Source organism: Sporothrix brasiliensis (assembly GCF_000820605.1).
Source record: "Sporothrix brasiliensis 5110 chromosome Unknown Cont22, whole genome shotgun sequence".
Classification (NCBI taxonomy): Eukaryota; Fungi; Ascomycota; class Sordariomycetes; order Ophiostomatales; family Ophiostomataceae; genus Sporothrix; species Sporothrix brasiliensis.
This window is the reverse complement of record NW_024467141.1, coordinates 1,043,657-1,060,615: the sequence shown is the minus strand read 5'-3', so window position 1 is coordinate 1,060,615 and position 16,959 is coordinate 1,043,657. Positions and strand designations below refer to the sequence as shown.

The 16,959-nt window shown below is 56.7% G+C and overlaps 6 protein-coding genes across 6 annotated transcripts; 3 read left to right on the top strand and 3 right to left on the bottom strand.

Moving 5' to 3' along the window:
- Nucleotides 1-806: 806 nt before the first annotated feature.
- Nucleotides 807-2,386, bottom strand: SPBR_08393 (uncharacterized protein; the record flags this gene model as incomplete). The annotated part of the gene is made up of 2 exons (XM_040766631.1): nucleotides 807-2,268; nucleotides 2,322-2,386. 2 exons carry the CDS (start codon nucleotides 2,384-2,386, stop codon nucleotides 807-809), a joined length of 1,527 nt encoding a protein of 508 aa, XP_040614585.1.
- Nucleotides 2,387-5,664: 3,278 nt separating this feature from the next.
- Nucleotides 5,665-7,895, top strand: SPBR_08222 (uncharacterized protein; the record flags this gene model as incomplete). The annotated part of the gene is made up of 4 exons (XM_040766460.1): nucleotides 5,665-6,019; nucleotides 6,278-6,341; nucleotides 6,587-6,874; nucleotides 6,944-7,895. 4 exons carry the CDS (start codon nucleotides 5,665-5,667, stop codon nucleotides 7,893-7,895), a joined length of 1,659 nt encoding a protein of 552 aa, XP_040614584.1.
- A 772-nt stretch (nucleotides 7,896-8,667) lies between these two features.
- Nucleotides 8,668-9,429, bottom strand: SPBR_08667 (uncharacterized protein; the record flags this gene model as incomplete). The annotated part of the gene is made up of 3 exons (XM_040766905.1): nucleotides 8,668-9,090; nucleotides 9,147-9,214; nucleotides 9,372-9,429. The coding sequence occupies 3 exons, from the start codon at nucleotides 9,427-9,429 to the stop codon at nucleotides 8,668-8,670; spliced, it is 549 nt and encodes a 182-aa protein (XP_040614583.1).
- Nucleotides 9,430-10,481: 1,052 nt separating this feature from the next.
- On the top strand, nucleotides 10,482-12,192 carry SPBR_08346 (mRNA cleavage factor complex 2 protein; the record flags this gene model as incomplete). The annotated part of the gene is made up of 2 exons (XM_040766584.1): nucleotides 10,482-10,517; nucleotides 10,591-12,192. 2 exons carry the CDS (start codon nucleotides 10,482-10,484, stop codon nucleotides 12,190-12,192), a joined length of 1,638 nt encoding a protein of 545 aa, XP_040614582.1.
- A 696-nt stretch (nucleotides 12,193-12,888) lies between these two features.
- On the bottom strand, nucleotides 12,889-14,905 carry SPBR_08264 (uncharacterized protein; the record flags this gene model as incomplete). Its single annotated transcript, XM_040766502.1, has 2 exons — nucleotides 12,889-12,956; nucleotides 13,021-14,905. The coding sequence occupies 2 exons, from the start codon at nucleotides 14,903-14,905 to the stop codon at nucleotides 12,889-12,891; spliced, it is 1,953 nt and encodes a 650-aa protein (XP_040614581.1).
- A 744-nt stretch (nucleotides 14,906-15,649) lies between these two features.
- Nucleotides 15,650-16,864, top strand: SPBR_08515 (U3 small nucleolar ribonucleoprotein LCP5; the record flags this gene model as incomplete). The annotated part of the gene is made up of 1 exon (XM_040766753.1): nucleotides 15,650-16,864. The coding sequence occupies one exon, from the start codon at nucleotides 15,650-15,652 to the stop codon at nucleotides 16,862-16,864; it is 1,215 nt and encodes a 404-aa protein (XP_040614580.1).
- Nucleotides 16,865-16,959: the final 95 nt, after the last annotated feature.

Here is a 16,959-nt window from a genome sequence, read left to right as displayed (position 1 = left end):
TGTTGGTAATTTTGCACACGAGTGTCCTCCTCATTCGACGTCAATTATTGACGCACATCTTTTCCAGCCACCCGAAAGAAGAGGAACGGAAGAGCCTCATCCTTTAGAACCAAACTTACAACGGACAATCAGTGGTTTCGTCGAATTTAACCTTGCGCAGTGCGTATTGACCAGTGTCTCATCATTGTCGAGACAAGAGAAGTGGTGCTCCGGCTAATATACGCGAGCCGTCATTGATGTGCTGAAGCGTGTGATGCAAAATTGAGGAAAGGACTGCTCGAAAAGGACGAAATAGAAGAAAAAAAAGACAAGCAACGACCCGACCATGGTTGTTGCCGATGATCCGCCGAGGCTATTTCAAAAGCTGTTCTTCGTCCCCGAGAGCTACGACAGTGTGTTCACGATTATTTCGGCGAAGTAGATTTGTTCATCAGTTCGTGTAAAACCTGTCCTAAAAACAATGCGTCCCGATAACAAGAGCCAAGTTACGATAGGAAATAACAAGAAAGGCATGCTATAAGCGAATGTCCTATGAAAATGTCCCCGCAAGCACTGCCCGTACCCTCTATATGCTCGCCCTACTTTGACCAGATAAACCGAGAAAACAAAAACAACAACAAAAATAGACTCCTATATGTGTGGGGTGTGACGAGAGGGGAATCAATGAATAAAGCGAACGTGTGTATGAAAACGCCGTGGGCCGGAGAAGAACCGTTTTTAGGAAATACAACAACAAGAAAAACAAAGAGACACATCATACGACCAAGAAGCACGCTGCGACAACGCCTGCGTCGTCCAGGTTGGGCTCACTTGGTCAGCTCGTCAAAAATGGCAATCAGACTCCGCACGCCGACGAGGTTGTTCTCGTCGGGCCCCTCGGCGGGCGACACAAACTTGGCATTGGCAAAGTCGATGAGGCGGAGGCCAAAGATGGGCGGCGACTTGGGCTCACCATCGCTGTCGCTGCCGGTGTCGGACGCGTCGTCGTTATCGTCGTCGTCGTAGTCATCCGCGCCAATGATACCGACGACGTCGTCGCCAAAGGAAAAGTCGGCCTCGGTCAGGTTGCGGACGTCGACGGTCAAATGGTCTTCCATCTCGTCCTCGTCGATGACGATGCCGCTATCTGTCCGACTCGACGAGCGGTCGGCGGCCTTTCCGAGGACCTCGCGCCGGGAGCGGGAGCGTTGGTCCACGTCCACAGCGGCGTCGGCCGCCTCCGCGTCGAGGAGCGACACAACCGTTGTCGACGTCTGGGGCTCTTCACACGCCGACTCGGCCTCGACCACGCGGATGGGCGTCGGCGACAAGTTGAGTTCCCGCTGCTGTCGTTCTCTCAGTCTTGCCTCGCGTGCCGTCGCGCGCGCGTTGCCCTCGGCGATGGCCGCCTGGAGAGTGGCGCCGTCGCCCTCGTAGACAAACAGCAGCGAGCTCGAGTACATGCGCGTGTGCTCGCTCTCCAGCACGTCGCGCACGCGCTCCAGCTCGGCCTTGAACGCCTCGGCCACGGCACGGCCGTGGGCATCGTCGACACCGGCGGCTTCATTGAACAAGAAGGTGCGGAACGCATCGACGACGTTGCTGTCGTTGACGGCGATGCGGCCATAGTCCTTGTCGTAAATGCGGTAACCGGCGCCGTCGGACGTCGGGTCTTGGGCGGCTGCGGCTGCCGCATCGCCCTGGTAGACGCGCATGCCCGAGATGCGGAAGCCGTACGTGGCGTGGGTGGTCTTGGCGCTCACGTCGTCCATGCGCTGGCGTTTCTGGAGGGGCGCGCTGTCGCCCCAGAGGCGGCGCCCGAGCTTGACGTCCATGATGTTGGGTTTCTTGTAGCCCTGTGTGGCGTTGTCAAGGACAACAGCGCGGTCGCTGTTGATACTGGCGTTGCCGCGAGGAACCCAAGTGACGTTGTCAGGAGGGGCGGGGGCGCTTTGTGATGCAGCGGTGGGACCCGCGACGGTTGCTGATGCTGCAGGTGACGTAGTAGCTGGTAATGACGGGGCAGGCCGTTGCTCCTGCTGCTTCGTTTGCGTGTCGAGGCCGGCAATGGCCTGCTGCACGTCGGCGGACACGACGCCGCCAGCAGCGGCAACGGCCGCGGCGGCCGCGTCGGTGGTCTCGGTCAGCGACAGCTCGCCCATGTAGAGCGGCATGATGCTGGCCAGGGCGGCGTGGTCGCCCTGAAAAACCTGCTGGTAAAAGTCGATCTCGGCCTGGACGCAGGGCTTGATGAACAGGTCACCATTGGCGTCCGACAGTGTTCCGGCACTGGCGAGTTAGCAGGGTTACAAGTGGTCAAGTATGTGGGCGCATGTACGTACTGTCCGGCAACGGCGTTATTATAGGCGTGCAGCTCAGAGACTTTGGGCATCTCTCTTGGTGCCATGGTCGGTGGTTTGTTTCTGGGGCCTTGGAGCCCAGTGGCCGGCGAGGCGGCGTTGGGTGGATGTCGCGACGAGAAAAGGGCGGTTGTAGGCGCGCGTAAAGAGGACGGGCGCGGGGCGGCTTGCAGGAAGCGGACGGTGCGGTAGGTGGCTGGAAGTATCGGTGACGTGTTGCATAGGGAGTCACAGTCTGTTCGAGGGGCAGTCTGTCAGTGCCAATGTCAACGTCGGTGTCAGCGTCGGTGTCGATAATAGAGATGATGATGGCGAGATGTGAGGAGCGGTGGGCGACATTCGGGCGGGGCGGAATGACTGGGACGACGGCGCAGGTGGTTTATATCGAGTGTTGACAATAGAAAGCCTGTGTCTGGTTTGTGTGTGACAGGATAAACAAGTCTCGTGGGATGTACCCGGTGACGATGCGCTCGTGTTGCGTTGTGGGTGGCCGTGTTTGTGATATAAATAATTGGGTGTCGATTTTCTTCGTGTCGTTTTGTTTCTGCTTGGGTTCATTCCTGGAACGAAATTCATTGTCACAACGGGGGGCGACACGAATGTGGGCGGGCGTACCATTACTAGTAACTCACCGCCAAACGGTACATCCCTGGAAGGAGGCAGTAGCGCCTGTTTCGCGCGGCCTTTTAGATGGGCTTTTGTTGTTCCTTGCACTGGTTCCCTGCTAGCGCCGATAGTTCCTTCCAAGAAATATGTAGGGACCAAAGGTAAAGAATAGTGGCGGCGGGATGGGGCTGCGTGTTTTGGTCTTTCTCGTTCTCTCTTTCTCTGTCTCTTTCTCTTTGTGGCATCCCTTGTGTCGTGTTTCTCATCGTCCTGCACCTTCCTGCTCCGTTGCTGTCGGGCGAAGTCTGCAGTTTCCGGCGCAGCCTCCGTCGTCAATTGGCTGAAGCTCATTGTGGGCAGAGACAAAGGCAAATTTCGGGCTGCTCCGCCACCCTTCAGTCCAGGTTTGCGCTTCCTCGCCAGCGTCAGCCCAGCAGCCCAGCAAGCCCCAGCGGCCCGCAAAACGGCCGCTGGCACGCCCTAATCAGGCACGTCGACTGCCTGGCCCGGCCTGCGGCGCAACACGTTTCAGTTCTCCATGTTTTTTTTTCTCTTGCGCCGCCAGTCCGACTTAACAAGCGTTGAGCGAAAAAGGCGACATATGGATGATACGAAGTGAAATGAGAGAAAATGACTGACAATGCACCACAGCAGAGGCGTCACGGAAAACTTTGTCGGCCTCGTGAAAGCTGGCCGCCGTGAGCTGCACCGCCCCCGGCGTCCATGGTGGCCATACTCGCATCAGCCAATGCATGGCCCATGTCCATGTCACTTCCATCGTCTGTTTTTGTGTCTGTTGTTCCTTTTTAGCTCCCAGTGGCCTTTTAGTTTCGTGTCTGCCGTATTTGGCTCTTATTCCTCCTTCATGTGTCTTTGGTGCCTCTTTTCACCTTATCGTCGTCTCTCAGCCTGGTCACACTGGTCCTTTCACTGCCCATCGTTGACTTTCCGCGTCATACGAACAGGTCAGTTGCGTGCGCAGGCCCCGCGCCTCTCTGTATTATCTTTTTCTTTGTAATACAGGTTAAGTGCTCATCCTCCCTTCCGCCCATGACGCAAAGTACATTTCGTATATATTATATGCAAATAGTACTTAATCGAATTTCTTCTTTGCCGATTTCAAGTAATAAAAGTAACAAGTGGGCAAGCTTCTTAATGCCTGAAGATATCAACTTGTACCTTGATGTACCTTTTATATTGAACTGTTAAAAAAGATACATCATGTAGTAACCAGCGAACTTGGGGTGAACGGTACATATGGGGACTCACGTATTCGTATATTTAGGTAGTTGAAGTTCCGAGCCCTGGAAACGTTGCAATGCAGCACAATGTACTCCGTAGCACTTGGTAGAACTGAAGGACAAACCAAGTGCGCTCGCGGCATGAACACCAGAGACACCAAGATTCCTATGACGTGTTTAGCCAAGGAATGAGAGCAAAAGGTGAGCTCGACTCGCCGCCTGGTCGCACCGAGACGATCCTCCAGAGCAGGTAAGCAACGTGCACACGGACAAAATGTTCATAACGTGCAGTTTTATAATTCATACAAGGAGAAGGACGTTCTGTGCTGCCTACATGTCGTAACTACGTCGTGCTTTTTACTCGGAAACGTACTGCCAAAACCACTCATGTGGCATGTAACTGCTTTATGTACATAGTTGGCCGCCGGCGTGAATTCAACCGTTGCATTTGTGATGAGATGCTTTTAATGTAAACAACTTGTGCGTCTTCATGTTATAACGTGACGTAATAGTCCAAAAACTTCATGATTGCCCAAAAAGCGTTGTACAAATGCAGCATATTTGTTAGTACTACCTACATCGTCTTCACCCGGCCTCGCAAAGCCTTGCCATCTCCTGCGCGCTGACGTGCAACGTCACTTTTCCCTCCTCTCTCGCATGTTGAGATTCGGTAGGTCCTGTAAGCCTGGGGTGCGCCCTGGTCCCAACGGAAATATCCCATTTTTCCAGTAAGAAACGTGCAGTTTGTTATACCGACTGGACGGGACGTAGATTGGGAACCACCTGTCAACGTAGCACAGCCATCGCGAAGACAAAGACTCGTTTGGCTGGAGCTGCAATGACCGGAACTGAAAGAAACAGAAATTAGAGACTTCACAAAGTGCTGAATTGTTTCGTATCACGTAGTCGGTGTGGCCTCTGGTGCACATGACCTCAGTCGTTGTTGAAGTGACCAGCAAACGCGAGCCGCGTGGGGACAGCTCGTTTTGAGACATCTCGTATTGTGGTTTGAAAGTCTGACGTGCAAACAAGCGATTCAGCGTGTCGTGAGTATTTTCTCTCCCACTTGGCGAGCTTGCCAATGATGGCACCCTCCTTGCGCTCTTTTACAGTAAATCATAATTGTCTGCGTTGTTGCTGTTGATGTGTCGTGCCTTCCTATCCCAGAAAAACCATCCGCTCCTTCCATATCTGGGCCACAATCCCACTGGGCTGCGTCTGTGATTGTATTGACTTCCTGCTCACGTCGTCACCATTCATACATCTCTGCTTCTATCGCTTCACCGCGTTACTCACCGGCGAAACGCAGCCGCTTTCTCGAATCCGTTCCTCCAAGCCACTCGCCGCTGATACCCTCCTAACCTCAAGATTTCCGACCTACCGTCATTGGATTGAGCACCCTTGCAAGAGAAAAGCTTCGCCTTGACCTCCGCTACAACTTTGACAGCTCCGGGAGCTTTGACCACTTTTTCGTCGCCATGCCTGCGGCAGTCGAGGCCCAGGTGGCACCTGGTGGTGATACCACAGGTGCTGCGCCGCCGTTCGACAATGGCCACGACGACAAACCGACCAGTAAACTAGACCCCAACAGAGACGCCCGCGCAGACAAAGCCGGCAGGGCCAATCTCTTCGAAGATGCCCCCAGCAAAGATGGTGACGAAAAGGGTAACCCGAGCGGTATCGCCAACGGGCCTGGTGGCCCAGCTCACGATCCTGCCCAAGTCGTTGACATGCAGGAAGCCACCGTGACGGGCAAAAAGAAGCGAAAGAGCAAGTCCACGGCCGCACGTGGCCCGACGGCCCTTCCCAAGAGATGTGGTACCGGCTTCGAAGGTGAGCATTTGCCTTACACTTGCGCTGCGTGTGTTTCGTTGTCGGGATCCCTAAACGGATGTGCGATGTGGTGGCTCTGCTGCCTAGCCGTTCCCCTTGGCGCGATGCCTCAAAATCGTGTAAAGCTCCTGCAAGCTAAGTAGCTGTCGGAAGCTCGTGCATAAAGCCTCCATATTTTGTCCAATTAAAGCTTTTCGTTTTGGACGGGATACTGACTGGAGCTCCACGATACGACCTACCGCCATCGCGAAACTGTAGAATACTATGCGGAACCGCCCTTGACCGTCGACGAGTTTGAGGAGGAGTTGGACCTATACCACGCGTAAGAGACCCATTTCTCCATTTCGTGTTGACAATCTTGCCCGGCACGCGCCGGTGGTGTTCGCCTTGCATGCAGCCTTGCCTTGTGCATGCACTCCGCCCCTGCCTGCCGATATTGGGCAAAGTATGTCGGGCGTAACCATTATGCTGACCTCAATTTTTCTCACAGTTCTCTCAATTTTGACGAGTTCGTTCATCTTTCCGTCACCGTTTTCAGATTAGCGCACATAACTAACTGTGGCACAGACGCATCGAGACTTGTATCCAGCGTTACCGTGCCCGTCGTCGCCTTGACAATGACCGCACCAACCTGTTCAACCAATATCTCAGGCTCGGTGGCATCGACTGCACGCCCCGTATGTTCAATGGTGCCGCTGGCATGGAAGACGGCGAGAACTTGACCAAGGACGATGTGCGCGCCCTGACCGCCACCGACGTCGTGTCGCGTGCCGGCAGCAAGAACTCCAAGTACTACGCCTCGGACAATGCCGACCTCTGGACCGTTGACTTTTCCGGGGTCTTGTCTGGATTTTTGTATGTACCACTAATTTCGCTACCAAACAGTTCTGCTGCTAATGCATTTAGGTCTGTTACCCTCCGCAGCATTGGTGGTAGCAACGAGAGGCTCATGAAAGTCGGCATTGACGTCGTCGACAATTTCTTGCGCTACCTACAGCTCCACGATGTCTGCCCCGAGTACGAAGAGGATGTCAAGAACGCCCGCCAGATTTGTGCCAAGGCACAGACGGAGCTGCCCAACCTGCTGCGGGCACTACCTCTCATGCCAGGCCAGTTTAACATGGCATGCACCAAGCTATTTTGCAAGACGGCCGAGCACAAGGTCGAGCATGACGGCCTCGACCCGCTGGCCGTACTCACCAACAAGGATTGGGACGCAGAACACATTTTCCGGGCAACCGTTGCGCTGCAGGACCTGGTCATTGGCACCCGGGCGACCACGATGGCCCAGGTCGACATGTCCAGTATTCAAATTGTCAGCACCCGTGAGCTGGAGCTCGAGATCACCAAGATGGTGTGGCCCTCTTCTACGATGAAGGAACGCTATACTGCAGCGATTGCCGAGGACACTGCCAAGGGGGAGGCGGCGGGAGGCAAGAGGGCCGATACCAACTCCAATGACAAGTCAACCTCCACCAAGGCAGTGGACGCGGACAACATTATCAGACGCGCCGGTGTCGTCATAACGAAACACTACCGCATTGAAGAAGGTGTTGCCAACCAGCCGATCCCCACTGAGGACGAGCTGGCCCGCCGCGGTCGGTTGCGGCATGCGTTTTTCTTGGACGTCGACCTCATGGACCTGCTGTGCCCTGGCATGAAGCTGCGCGTCGTCATGCACGAGCTCAACTGCGACCTCAATTTCGTGTCGGTCGTCAAAGAACTGCTGCCCTCGTTTTACACCTTCTTGCCGCAGGAGCTTATGTCCGACTGGAAAGAGCCCCGGCCGAACGAGCGCGAAGGCCCCTCTGTCGATAACCCCGATGCTGACGCCGACGCCGAGGCGGGCAATGAGGAGATGGAGGATGACAAGTAATAGGGGGGAGGCGATTAGCATACGACACGAAAGGAAGGTCTAAGAAAGGTCGCTAGAAAAAGCGGATGATCTACGGATAAGGAAGAATACGATTTCGGACATTGGTGATTAGATGACAGGAAACTGCAGTTAGCTGCATAGGAAAATCAAACTCCAGAAATAAACAAGCATTCACATCCAATCAATGCCGTGCTGTCTGACTGCGTCGTTAGGACCGAGTGTGGCAAGGTGTTATGCAGGTGCCAGTATTAGTTGGGTTGCGTACGTCACGGACCTTAACGCCGGGCCCACGCTGGTGGCGTCTTCGCCAGGCACCAGTATTTCACAATTTTGAGTGTCTCCGGTTGCACTCGTAGTCTACCATAATTTTTCAATCAGTTTTATACAGTTGATTTGAGCATTGGGAAGACATAAATGGCGCCTAATAATAGCCAAAAAAAAAAAAGACAACAGTAGAGATATGACGTGGCAAACAAACACATAAAACAAATGCAAGAGCAAAACATCCCGTGCTGGGGAAGTCGCAATAAGAGCTAAGCAGTAACAGATAAGCCATCCCGGCCAAGTTCCAGAAACAAAATACAAGGAGAGAAAGGGACGTTGTTGGTCGTAAACAAATCGAGCTTGGCTAATAATGAAGAGCGAGGTCGGCCGAGCAGGAGAGTCGGATCCGTTTAAGAGGTTGATATTGAGTGATGCCAGTGAGAGATACTGGTTGGTGGCAGGGTGGCTAACGAGGGAGGAGGAGATGAGAAGATTCGTGGCGCATTCTCTATTCCTGGCTCTGCACCTTGTTGTCGCCAGCCACAACCTGGGCGTAGCTCGGCGGCGGGGCATCGCTGCCGCCTTCGCCGCCGTTGTCGTGAGCGGACGAGCCCGCCGCCGCCGGGCCAGTGGACGAGCCGGCCGCAGCAGCAGGGCCGCCCGTCGACGCCGTGCCGTAGTTCATGTTGTCCTGGATCTTGGGGGCCGCCGACTGCACGGCGTTGCTGTCGGCACTCGCAGGGCCGTTGGTCGTGACGTGGTGGCGGTTGTTGGCATTGGTACCGCGGCCGCTGCCGTGCCGGCGGCTGCCGTGCACGACAACATAGGTGACGCGGCCGTTGTTCTCGGCATCCTGGTTGAGGACCTCGTACTCGTAGTCGGGTTCGGGGAACTTGGCGATGATGTACCAGGCATGAATCAGGCCGGGGATCTGGAAGACGGTAGTTAGACGCGGTCACAGATGACGCAACAAACGGGAGAACCTACATAGCCCAAAACACAGAGGAGGATGTTGATGACTGAGTCGGCAGAGCAGATGCCGCGCTTAACCCAGACTGTCGATGCGTGTTAGTATGTGTTTGTTGGAATCAGCCGATCGTTTCCTCGGAGTCAGGCCGTGTGCAGCTGAAGCGAGGGCGACAGACGTCACCACACTGTACACACAGGTCTGCGGTCCAGTGTCACGGTAGAGAACAGAAAGTAGTCACTCACCAGCAAGAGGTGGGAAGAGGAGGGCCAGCAGGCCAAGGAAAATGTCCGCTGAGCACATGACGACGCTCGAAGAGGACATGGAAGGAGGAAAGAAAAAACGGTCGCGTTGCGGTTGCGGATGCGGATACCGCAGTCTGTGCGTATATGTGTCGCCGGTATAAAAGGTTATCGTCCAGCGATGCCAACGTTTGACGATTGAAGGGAAAAGAATAGAGGGTGTCGTGGATGATATCAACGAAAGAGAGCATCGAGAGAGGGCAAGAAAAGAGAAGGCGGGCGGAGTGCACGTAATAGTACGGGGACGCTATGACAATAGCACAGTGGCACGAGGGGAACAACGACAGGGGTTGGGGGCATCGGCACACTCCAGACTCCTTCAGTGGCAATACACTCGAGAGGGCTGTGCCAAGACCTGCGAAGGAATTAACGAGGTAGGCAGACGAATTCAAGGACTCCCCAAGAGGCAGGAGATAACGCGGGGGCATGTCTCATCTGCAGGCTGTTCCTTTCAGCGCATTACAGCGCCTTTAGCGCAGTTAACACCGAGTAGCCCACGACCAAAGTTGTAGCGAGGGAAAGTTTGGAATGACCACGCCGAGGAACAAAGGCACACGAAAAAGAAAGTGAAACGTTGTGTCATGTTGTAGAACAAGCAGGGATAAAGAACAAAGCGACATTGTCGGAAGACTTTTCTACGTCTTGAAATACCGCTGTGTTGTAGGCTTCTGAACCATCAGGTAGAGAAGACCGCTATAATCGTGGTCGTCTTGGCCTGGCGGTGTGGTGGCGCTATCAGAGGTCAAAGAATACTTATCATGCCACGCAATTTAGTAACAGCTCTAGGTTACTGCATAGCGCTGTAAAACACGCTATATACATTCAGAATCCCAGTGCAATGACACTGCCGGAACGAACTCCACTCCAGTTTGACTTGACCACCTTGGCCAATGAGAAGCATTCCCTGGACCGCTTTCGAGGTTGCGGTCACCTTCAAGCTCAAAGCTCACAAGCCCATCAACATCAACGTCATCTGCCCTTGGGACGTACGCCGCCCTGCAACAAAAATACCTACCCGTATAAAGCATCTCTCATGCCGCATCATCGCCCATAATGTCCATTCCCGGTCTAGGACAGATCCCCGTCCAGGTGAATAGTGGCCAACTTATGCGACGCGCTCGTTCTCATGAGAATCCCGTAACTGACTGACGCAACAAAGTAGACCACCGCAAGCACCACCCGCACATTCAAGCTCGCACCGCTGTCAGAATGGCGCTTCTCCGTTTCGCAGCCGGCTGTCAAGGTCCGCGTGCTGTCCGGCACGGCTGAGCGCGACGGCACGGAGCTGGCCACCAGCCAGACCTACAGCTTCGCTGGGACGCAGTCCAAGATCCTAACGTGGCCCGGCTGCGAGCTCGAAGTGGAAGGCGCATGCGACCATGACGAGGTCGTCCCGGGGGGTGTCAAGAGCGATGCCCGAAGCGGTGCCAACGCCGCCCAGTCGCCCATGATTTCCTACATGAACCTCCATTTGCTGCTGGCGTCCCAGCGTGCCACGGCCGCGTCGGTGCCCCGTGGCAGCCCGGGCTCGGCAGGGCCACGACTCCTCGTCTGCGGACCTCCTCACTCGGGGCGCACGAGCTTGGTGCGCATGCTCACGGCATGGGCGACCAAGATGGCTAGCTTCGCGCCGCCGCCACCACCACCACCACAGCCATACCAACAGCCACAACAGCCGCCGCCGCCGCCGCCGCCACACTACCAGCAGCCGTGCGTGGTCAATGTCGACCCGCAGGAAGGCCTCTTGAGCCTACCGGGGACGTTGAGTGCGGCCGTGTTTGCGACGCTCATGGACCTCGAGACCGAGGGCGGTTCGGGCTGGGGCGGTGCACCCAGCAGCGGCCCCAGCGCCGTGCCCGTCAAGCTGCCGCTCGTCTACAACTACGGCTATGCACGGCCCAGCGATGCGCCAGATCTGTACCGCGGACTCGTGACACGGTTAGCAGGTGCCGTCGCATCGCGCGCGTCGGAGGACGCCAATGTGGCGGCCAGCGGTCTCTTGATCGACACGCCGGCCGTGACGGCCGACGAGAGTGGCAAGGCAAACGGCAATAACAAAAACAACAACAACGGCAAATTCGGCCATTTAATGTCCATGGATCTGCTGGCCCACATCATCGACGAGTTCTCTGTGAACCTGGTGGTTGTGCTCGGCGACGGCGCAGCCAGCACGGCCATCCAGCAGGCCCTGACCAACCGCTTCCAGGGCGAGACAACGACCTTCGGCGAGCCCATACAGATCGTCCAACTCGACGCCTCCGACGGCGTGGTCGACCGTAGCGATGCTGTTGAGCAGCAGCAGCGGGAGGCGTGCATCAAGGAGTACTTTTTCGGCGATGCCAAACGGACGCTGAGTCCGTACACGCAGCAAGTCGACGCCGACGCCTTGACCGTGCTGCGCCTGCCGCCGGGAGACAATGCCGCGCGTGCCAACGGCGCTGGTGGCTCTGGTGACGATGGCCACGATGGCGACGCGGGTGTTGACGACGGGCCCGACGAAGAGGGCGCCATCGGCGAGCACAACCTCGAAAAAGTGGACGCGGGCCCGTCGCTGGCGCATTGGACGCTGGCTGTGATGAACGCGGGACTGCACGACCCGCCGGACGTGATCCAGCACGCCCCTGTGCTTGGTTTCGTGTACGTGGCCGAAGTCGATGCCGAGCGGCGCAAGGTGCGCGTCTTGGCGCCGCTCAGTGGACGCCTGGGCGACCGGCCACTCGTGTTTGGGCGGTGGCCGGAACCGTACATCAACCTGGTCGGGTGATGCAGTCTCTCGTGCTATCAGATCGAGATTGGGGTCGGCGTCTGGCGTAGATTGGGAAGCTGCACGGCCCATGTCCTCTTGCTGTGTAAACGCCTGCTATCTATTTTATGTTTTTGTATGTCAATCCAATTTCAGATTACAAAGCCTCGAAAGAAGCGAGACGCAAAGGTGCTAATCAGGTGCTAATCAAGATCACAAGTGACAGGAGTCATAGTGTCGTTGTATGGAGAGTGAAAATTTATGAATAAGACGTGGAAGACAGTCCCGAAAAGTTACGACCGTAAACCTATTGAAAATATGAATAAAACAAGAACAAACCAAAAATAATTCCAGTGACATGAAAGCGAAAGTGAAAAACGCCTAGCCTCTCCCCTTTTTCTAACTTTCTTAACCCAAAGCATCTCCTATTCTACCTTTGATTCTCCCCCCTCCTGTCGTGTCAACCAATAACCAGTCCAAGGACACGTTGCTGGTAGGTTGCTGAATTTAGAACTGAACGCCCCATGGGTCGTTTGACGCAAAGACCGCGCCTTAAAAGATCAGGGCATTGTAGCATGACCTCTCGCACAGAACGTACATACGACAAGGGACGTAAGGGTGCGTCGTATGTGCGTGTGTGGAATTGTGCCCGTAGCACGCGGCAAGATACATTCGTGTTGCCGTTGCCAACGTTGTCTAGCTGACATCTGGCGCCGTTTAGTCGACCTTGATACTGCCGTAGATCTTGCGGGTGAACCACCAGCTCGAGAAGAAACCAATAGAGCCTGTACGTGTTAGAGGTCGCTGTTAGCACATCAACAAAGGGGAACGCGTCAAGGAGAAACATACCAGTCAGAATAAAAAAGAGGAAGCTGATGAGGGCGCTGTAACCCACATACAGCACGCTGCCCGCCAGACTGCTGATGCTCAGCTTACTGATCCAGTAGATGATGGCGTTGGCGAAAATGTACAACGACGTCGTGCCGGCCGCCAGGAACGCGCGCCACTGCCAGTGGTAGTTCTCGGCGCACAGCAAGAAGTAGACCATGAGGACGGTGACGGCGGCACAGGTAATAATCATGAGGCCGTAGCACAAAAACAAGAAGCCGAACATGTAGTAGATCTTGCTGAACCAGATGCTGTTCATGATAAAATACAGCTCCACAAAGATGGCGCCAAAGGGCAGGATGCCGACCAGCAACATGCTGGGGATGGGCTTGAGGTACGTGGTGACGGGCGGGATCTGGCGCGGGATCTGGTTCGTGTGGACGGGCGACTCAATGGCGGCCGACCGAAAGCCGATCCAGGAGCCCGCAAAGGACAGCGGGACGGAGATGACGAACCAGATGCCAACAATGACAATCATGGTCGTAAAGGGCACCGCACCAGACGACTGCTTGGCCCACAGGAACAGGTCGAGCAAAAAGAAGACGCTGAACACAAGACCGGGCACCAGCAGCGGCGTCAGCGCAATGTTCAGCTTCCACTTCTCGCCGCCAAAGGCCTTGTAGACGCGCGCCGACGCGTAGCCACCGACGAACCCGAGGATGGTGTACAGCAGAATCATAATGGTGCCGAGCGAGCCGCGGTTGGACGGCGACAGGAAGCCGAGCAGGGCAAAGACGATGGTGAAGCCCGTCATGACAAAGAGCTGGGCACCGTTGCCGAGGAAGACAGAAAGCAGCAGCGGGTGGGCGGGCGCGCGGAAGACGTCGCCGTGCACGAGCTTCCAGCCCGAGTCCTCCTGGACGCCGTCGTCCACGGCGCTGGTGCCGGACAGGTCGTCGAGGTTGATTTGGTCGAGGCGGTTGTAGCGGGCAATGTCCTTCTTGAGCGTGCGCACCATGACGGACAGCACGGTCAGCACCAAAAAGACGACGATAATGGCCGAGTTGATGAGCGAGAACCAGTGGATCTTGGGCTCGACGACGTGGAGGTACTTGTCCCAGCGCGTGGCCCAGGCCGTGCTGGAGGGGGTCCAGTAGACGCTGTAGGTAAAGGTCACGGGCGTCTTGCCGCCCGCCTTGGTGTCCAGGACGACGGGCTGGTGCTGCAGCGAGCAGTCGATGGCGTTGGGGTCGTCGTAGCGCAGCGAGCTGGGCTGCACGAGTGCGCCGACGACGCGCAGCTGGTTCGGGTCGCCGCTGACCTCGTGGTACTCGACGACAATGTCGTAGTGGTTGTTGAAGGCAATGGCGTTGTCGCCGTTGTCCTGGCCGATCAAGAAGCCGGGGCTGTAAAACTCGGTGCCCGTCAGGTCGTCGATGATCTCCTGGCCCGCCGGCAGGCCGTCCACGAGCCAGTTCAGACTGTAGCCTTGCTCGATGAGCATGTTGACAAACTGGGCCGACTCGGCCTCGTACGTCACCCCGCACAGCGTCTTGCACGTCTCGTTCTGCCCCATCTTGAGCTCAAAGGGCGACGTCATGATGCGGTCGCCAAACAGAATGCTGCCCAGGCTCTCGCCAACGCTCTTGGGCCCGCCTGCCGGTTGGCACAACTGCAGAGAGGGGTGGTAGTAGTCGTAGGACACGACGGCATGCAGCATGGCATCACGCGGCGCCGCGATAGGACGGATGGCGTTCACGTTGAGCGGCACAGTCTTGCCGGGCTCGTAGGAGGTTGGTGCCACGCCGGGCAGGTAGAAAGCCGACGCCGGCTGGGGAAGGGCGGACAAGAGGAGGGATGCGGCTAGTGCCGCCGCGGAGGACGGCGTGAAGGCGCGGGCGATCATCGTGGCGGTTGAGGAGGCCGTTTGTAGTTCGTATCTTTGGGATGTGCCTAGAGGCGGGTAGACCGGGAGATCTTCAGGGACGTCAGGATTGTCTCGGTCGCAGCGTGGACGCCACGTAACATCGAACATCTACACAAGGAGATCGCAGGCCCGTAACTCACAGTCCAATCGTTCCCGAGGCTGTCGCCAATGGGGCGCTCGATCTGGCCGTGCGCCTCGGAAGACGTGTTAAAAAGGGGAGGACAAAACAGTGTTGCCTGCTGTAGCACAGCTTTGTGGGTCTGCAGCTGTCATTAATTGCCGAGCATGCAAAATGCAGTGATGCAGAAAACGCGTGCCGACGCTGTCTAGGATCGTCGTGGAGTGCGTGCAATGGGTGGTCTGCGTGGAGAGGATGGCGTCGATGCTCGTGATGTAAACGACACGTTTGGTGATGCTAGCCTTTCTGCAGCTCCCTGCTTCGCTCCTGCCTGGAGCTTGGTGTCTAACCCGTTTCTGGAGCGCCCCAAAACCCAGCCAGTAACCGTCAGCAGCCGTTATCTTAGTCATTCGCCAAAATCGAGGCTTAGGCCGGGCAGCAACAGCGGGTCATCTTATCGTAGCGCAGGGTATCCACTAAATTTCTACGATAAGGAAAAAATTACAGGCGCTCGGCAGGCGCGACTCAAGCAAACATTCGTCTCCTGCACGGCCGTTTCTCACGACGCAATCCGAGTTTTCCATATACACACATTTCCCAGTACAATGGCGACATCAACATTACCACAGCTTCTGGAGTCGCTCCAGAAGTCTGTCGTCTCCGTGTCCGATGCGACCCCGAAGCTGTCGGCCCTCACGCCGCCCGAAGACGGCCTTTCGCTGCTCGACGTCAAGAACGAACTTCTCCTCAGCTACCTCGAGCACATGGTCTTCTTAATACTGTTGAAGCTGCGCAGAGTCGCTTCTTCGTCTCCATCCGATTCCGATGCTGATCTGAGCCTCGAGACCTCCGATTTGGGCCAATCCGTGGTCAAGAAGCTTGTCGAGCTGCGTCTCTACCTCGAAAAGGGCGTCCGGCCGCTCGAGGAGAAGCTGCGCTACCAGGTCGAGAAAGCACTGCGGGCCGCCGAAGAGGTCGAGCGTAGGGCAAAGCAAAAGACAGACGAGGCCGAGGCGGCTGCCGCAGAGTCCGACTCGGGCTCGGACTCCGACTCCGACTCTGGTTCTGGATCGGACGCGGAGGATGACGAAGACGAGGACGCTGCATTCGGTAACGAGGAAGAGGTGTCTGCCAGCCGGCCGAATCGCAGCGCGTTTGTCCGCCCGGCCACGTCGACGGCTGCCGCCGCGGCTGCCAAGGCCAAGGTGGGCGGCAGCGGCGCCGAGGCCGACAGCAGCAGTGGCGGCGTCTACCGCCCGCCCAAGATCGCACCGACCATGATGCCCACAACCGAGCGCCGCGAGAAGCGCGCCCGCGGCCCGCTCAAGTCGGCGACCATGGACGAGTTCATTGCCGACGAGCTGTCGACGGCGCCCATTGCTGAGCTCAGCGTCGGCGCCAACATTGCCGGCCGCGGCCGCCACATGACGACGGCTGCAGAGCGCCAGCGCGAGGAGGAGCGCCGCGAGTACGAAGAAGCCAACTTTGTGCGCATGCCCAAGGCAAGCAAGAAGGAGCGCGCCAAGCGGGCTGCCGAGCAGGGCGGCAGCAGCCAGATGAGCTTTGGCGGCGAGGAGTGGCGCGGCCTGGGCGAAGGCGTGGACCGGATCAACCGTCTGACGCAGCGCAAGAGCGGCGGCGGCGGTGCAGCCGGCACGCGCTCGATGCTAGACAAGAGCCGCAAGCGGGGCATCGACACGATCGACGGACCCCGGGCCAGCGGTGCCGGTGCCGGCCACGAGGACAGCATGGTTGGTGGACGGTTCCAGAAGAAATTGCGGCTGCACCAGGTGGGCCGCCGCGACCGTGGAAAGAAGTGAGCACGGGGCTGTAGGCACTTTCTACGAGGGCTGGATTTTCTTGTGTCTGTCTAAAAGCTTTTGGGTTGTTTTGTGTTTTTTTCTTAAAGGAGTTT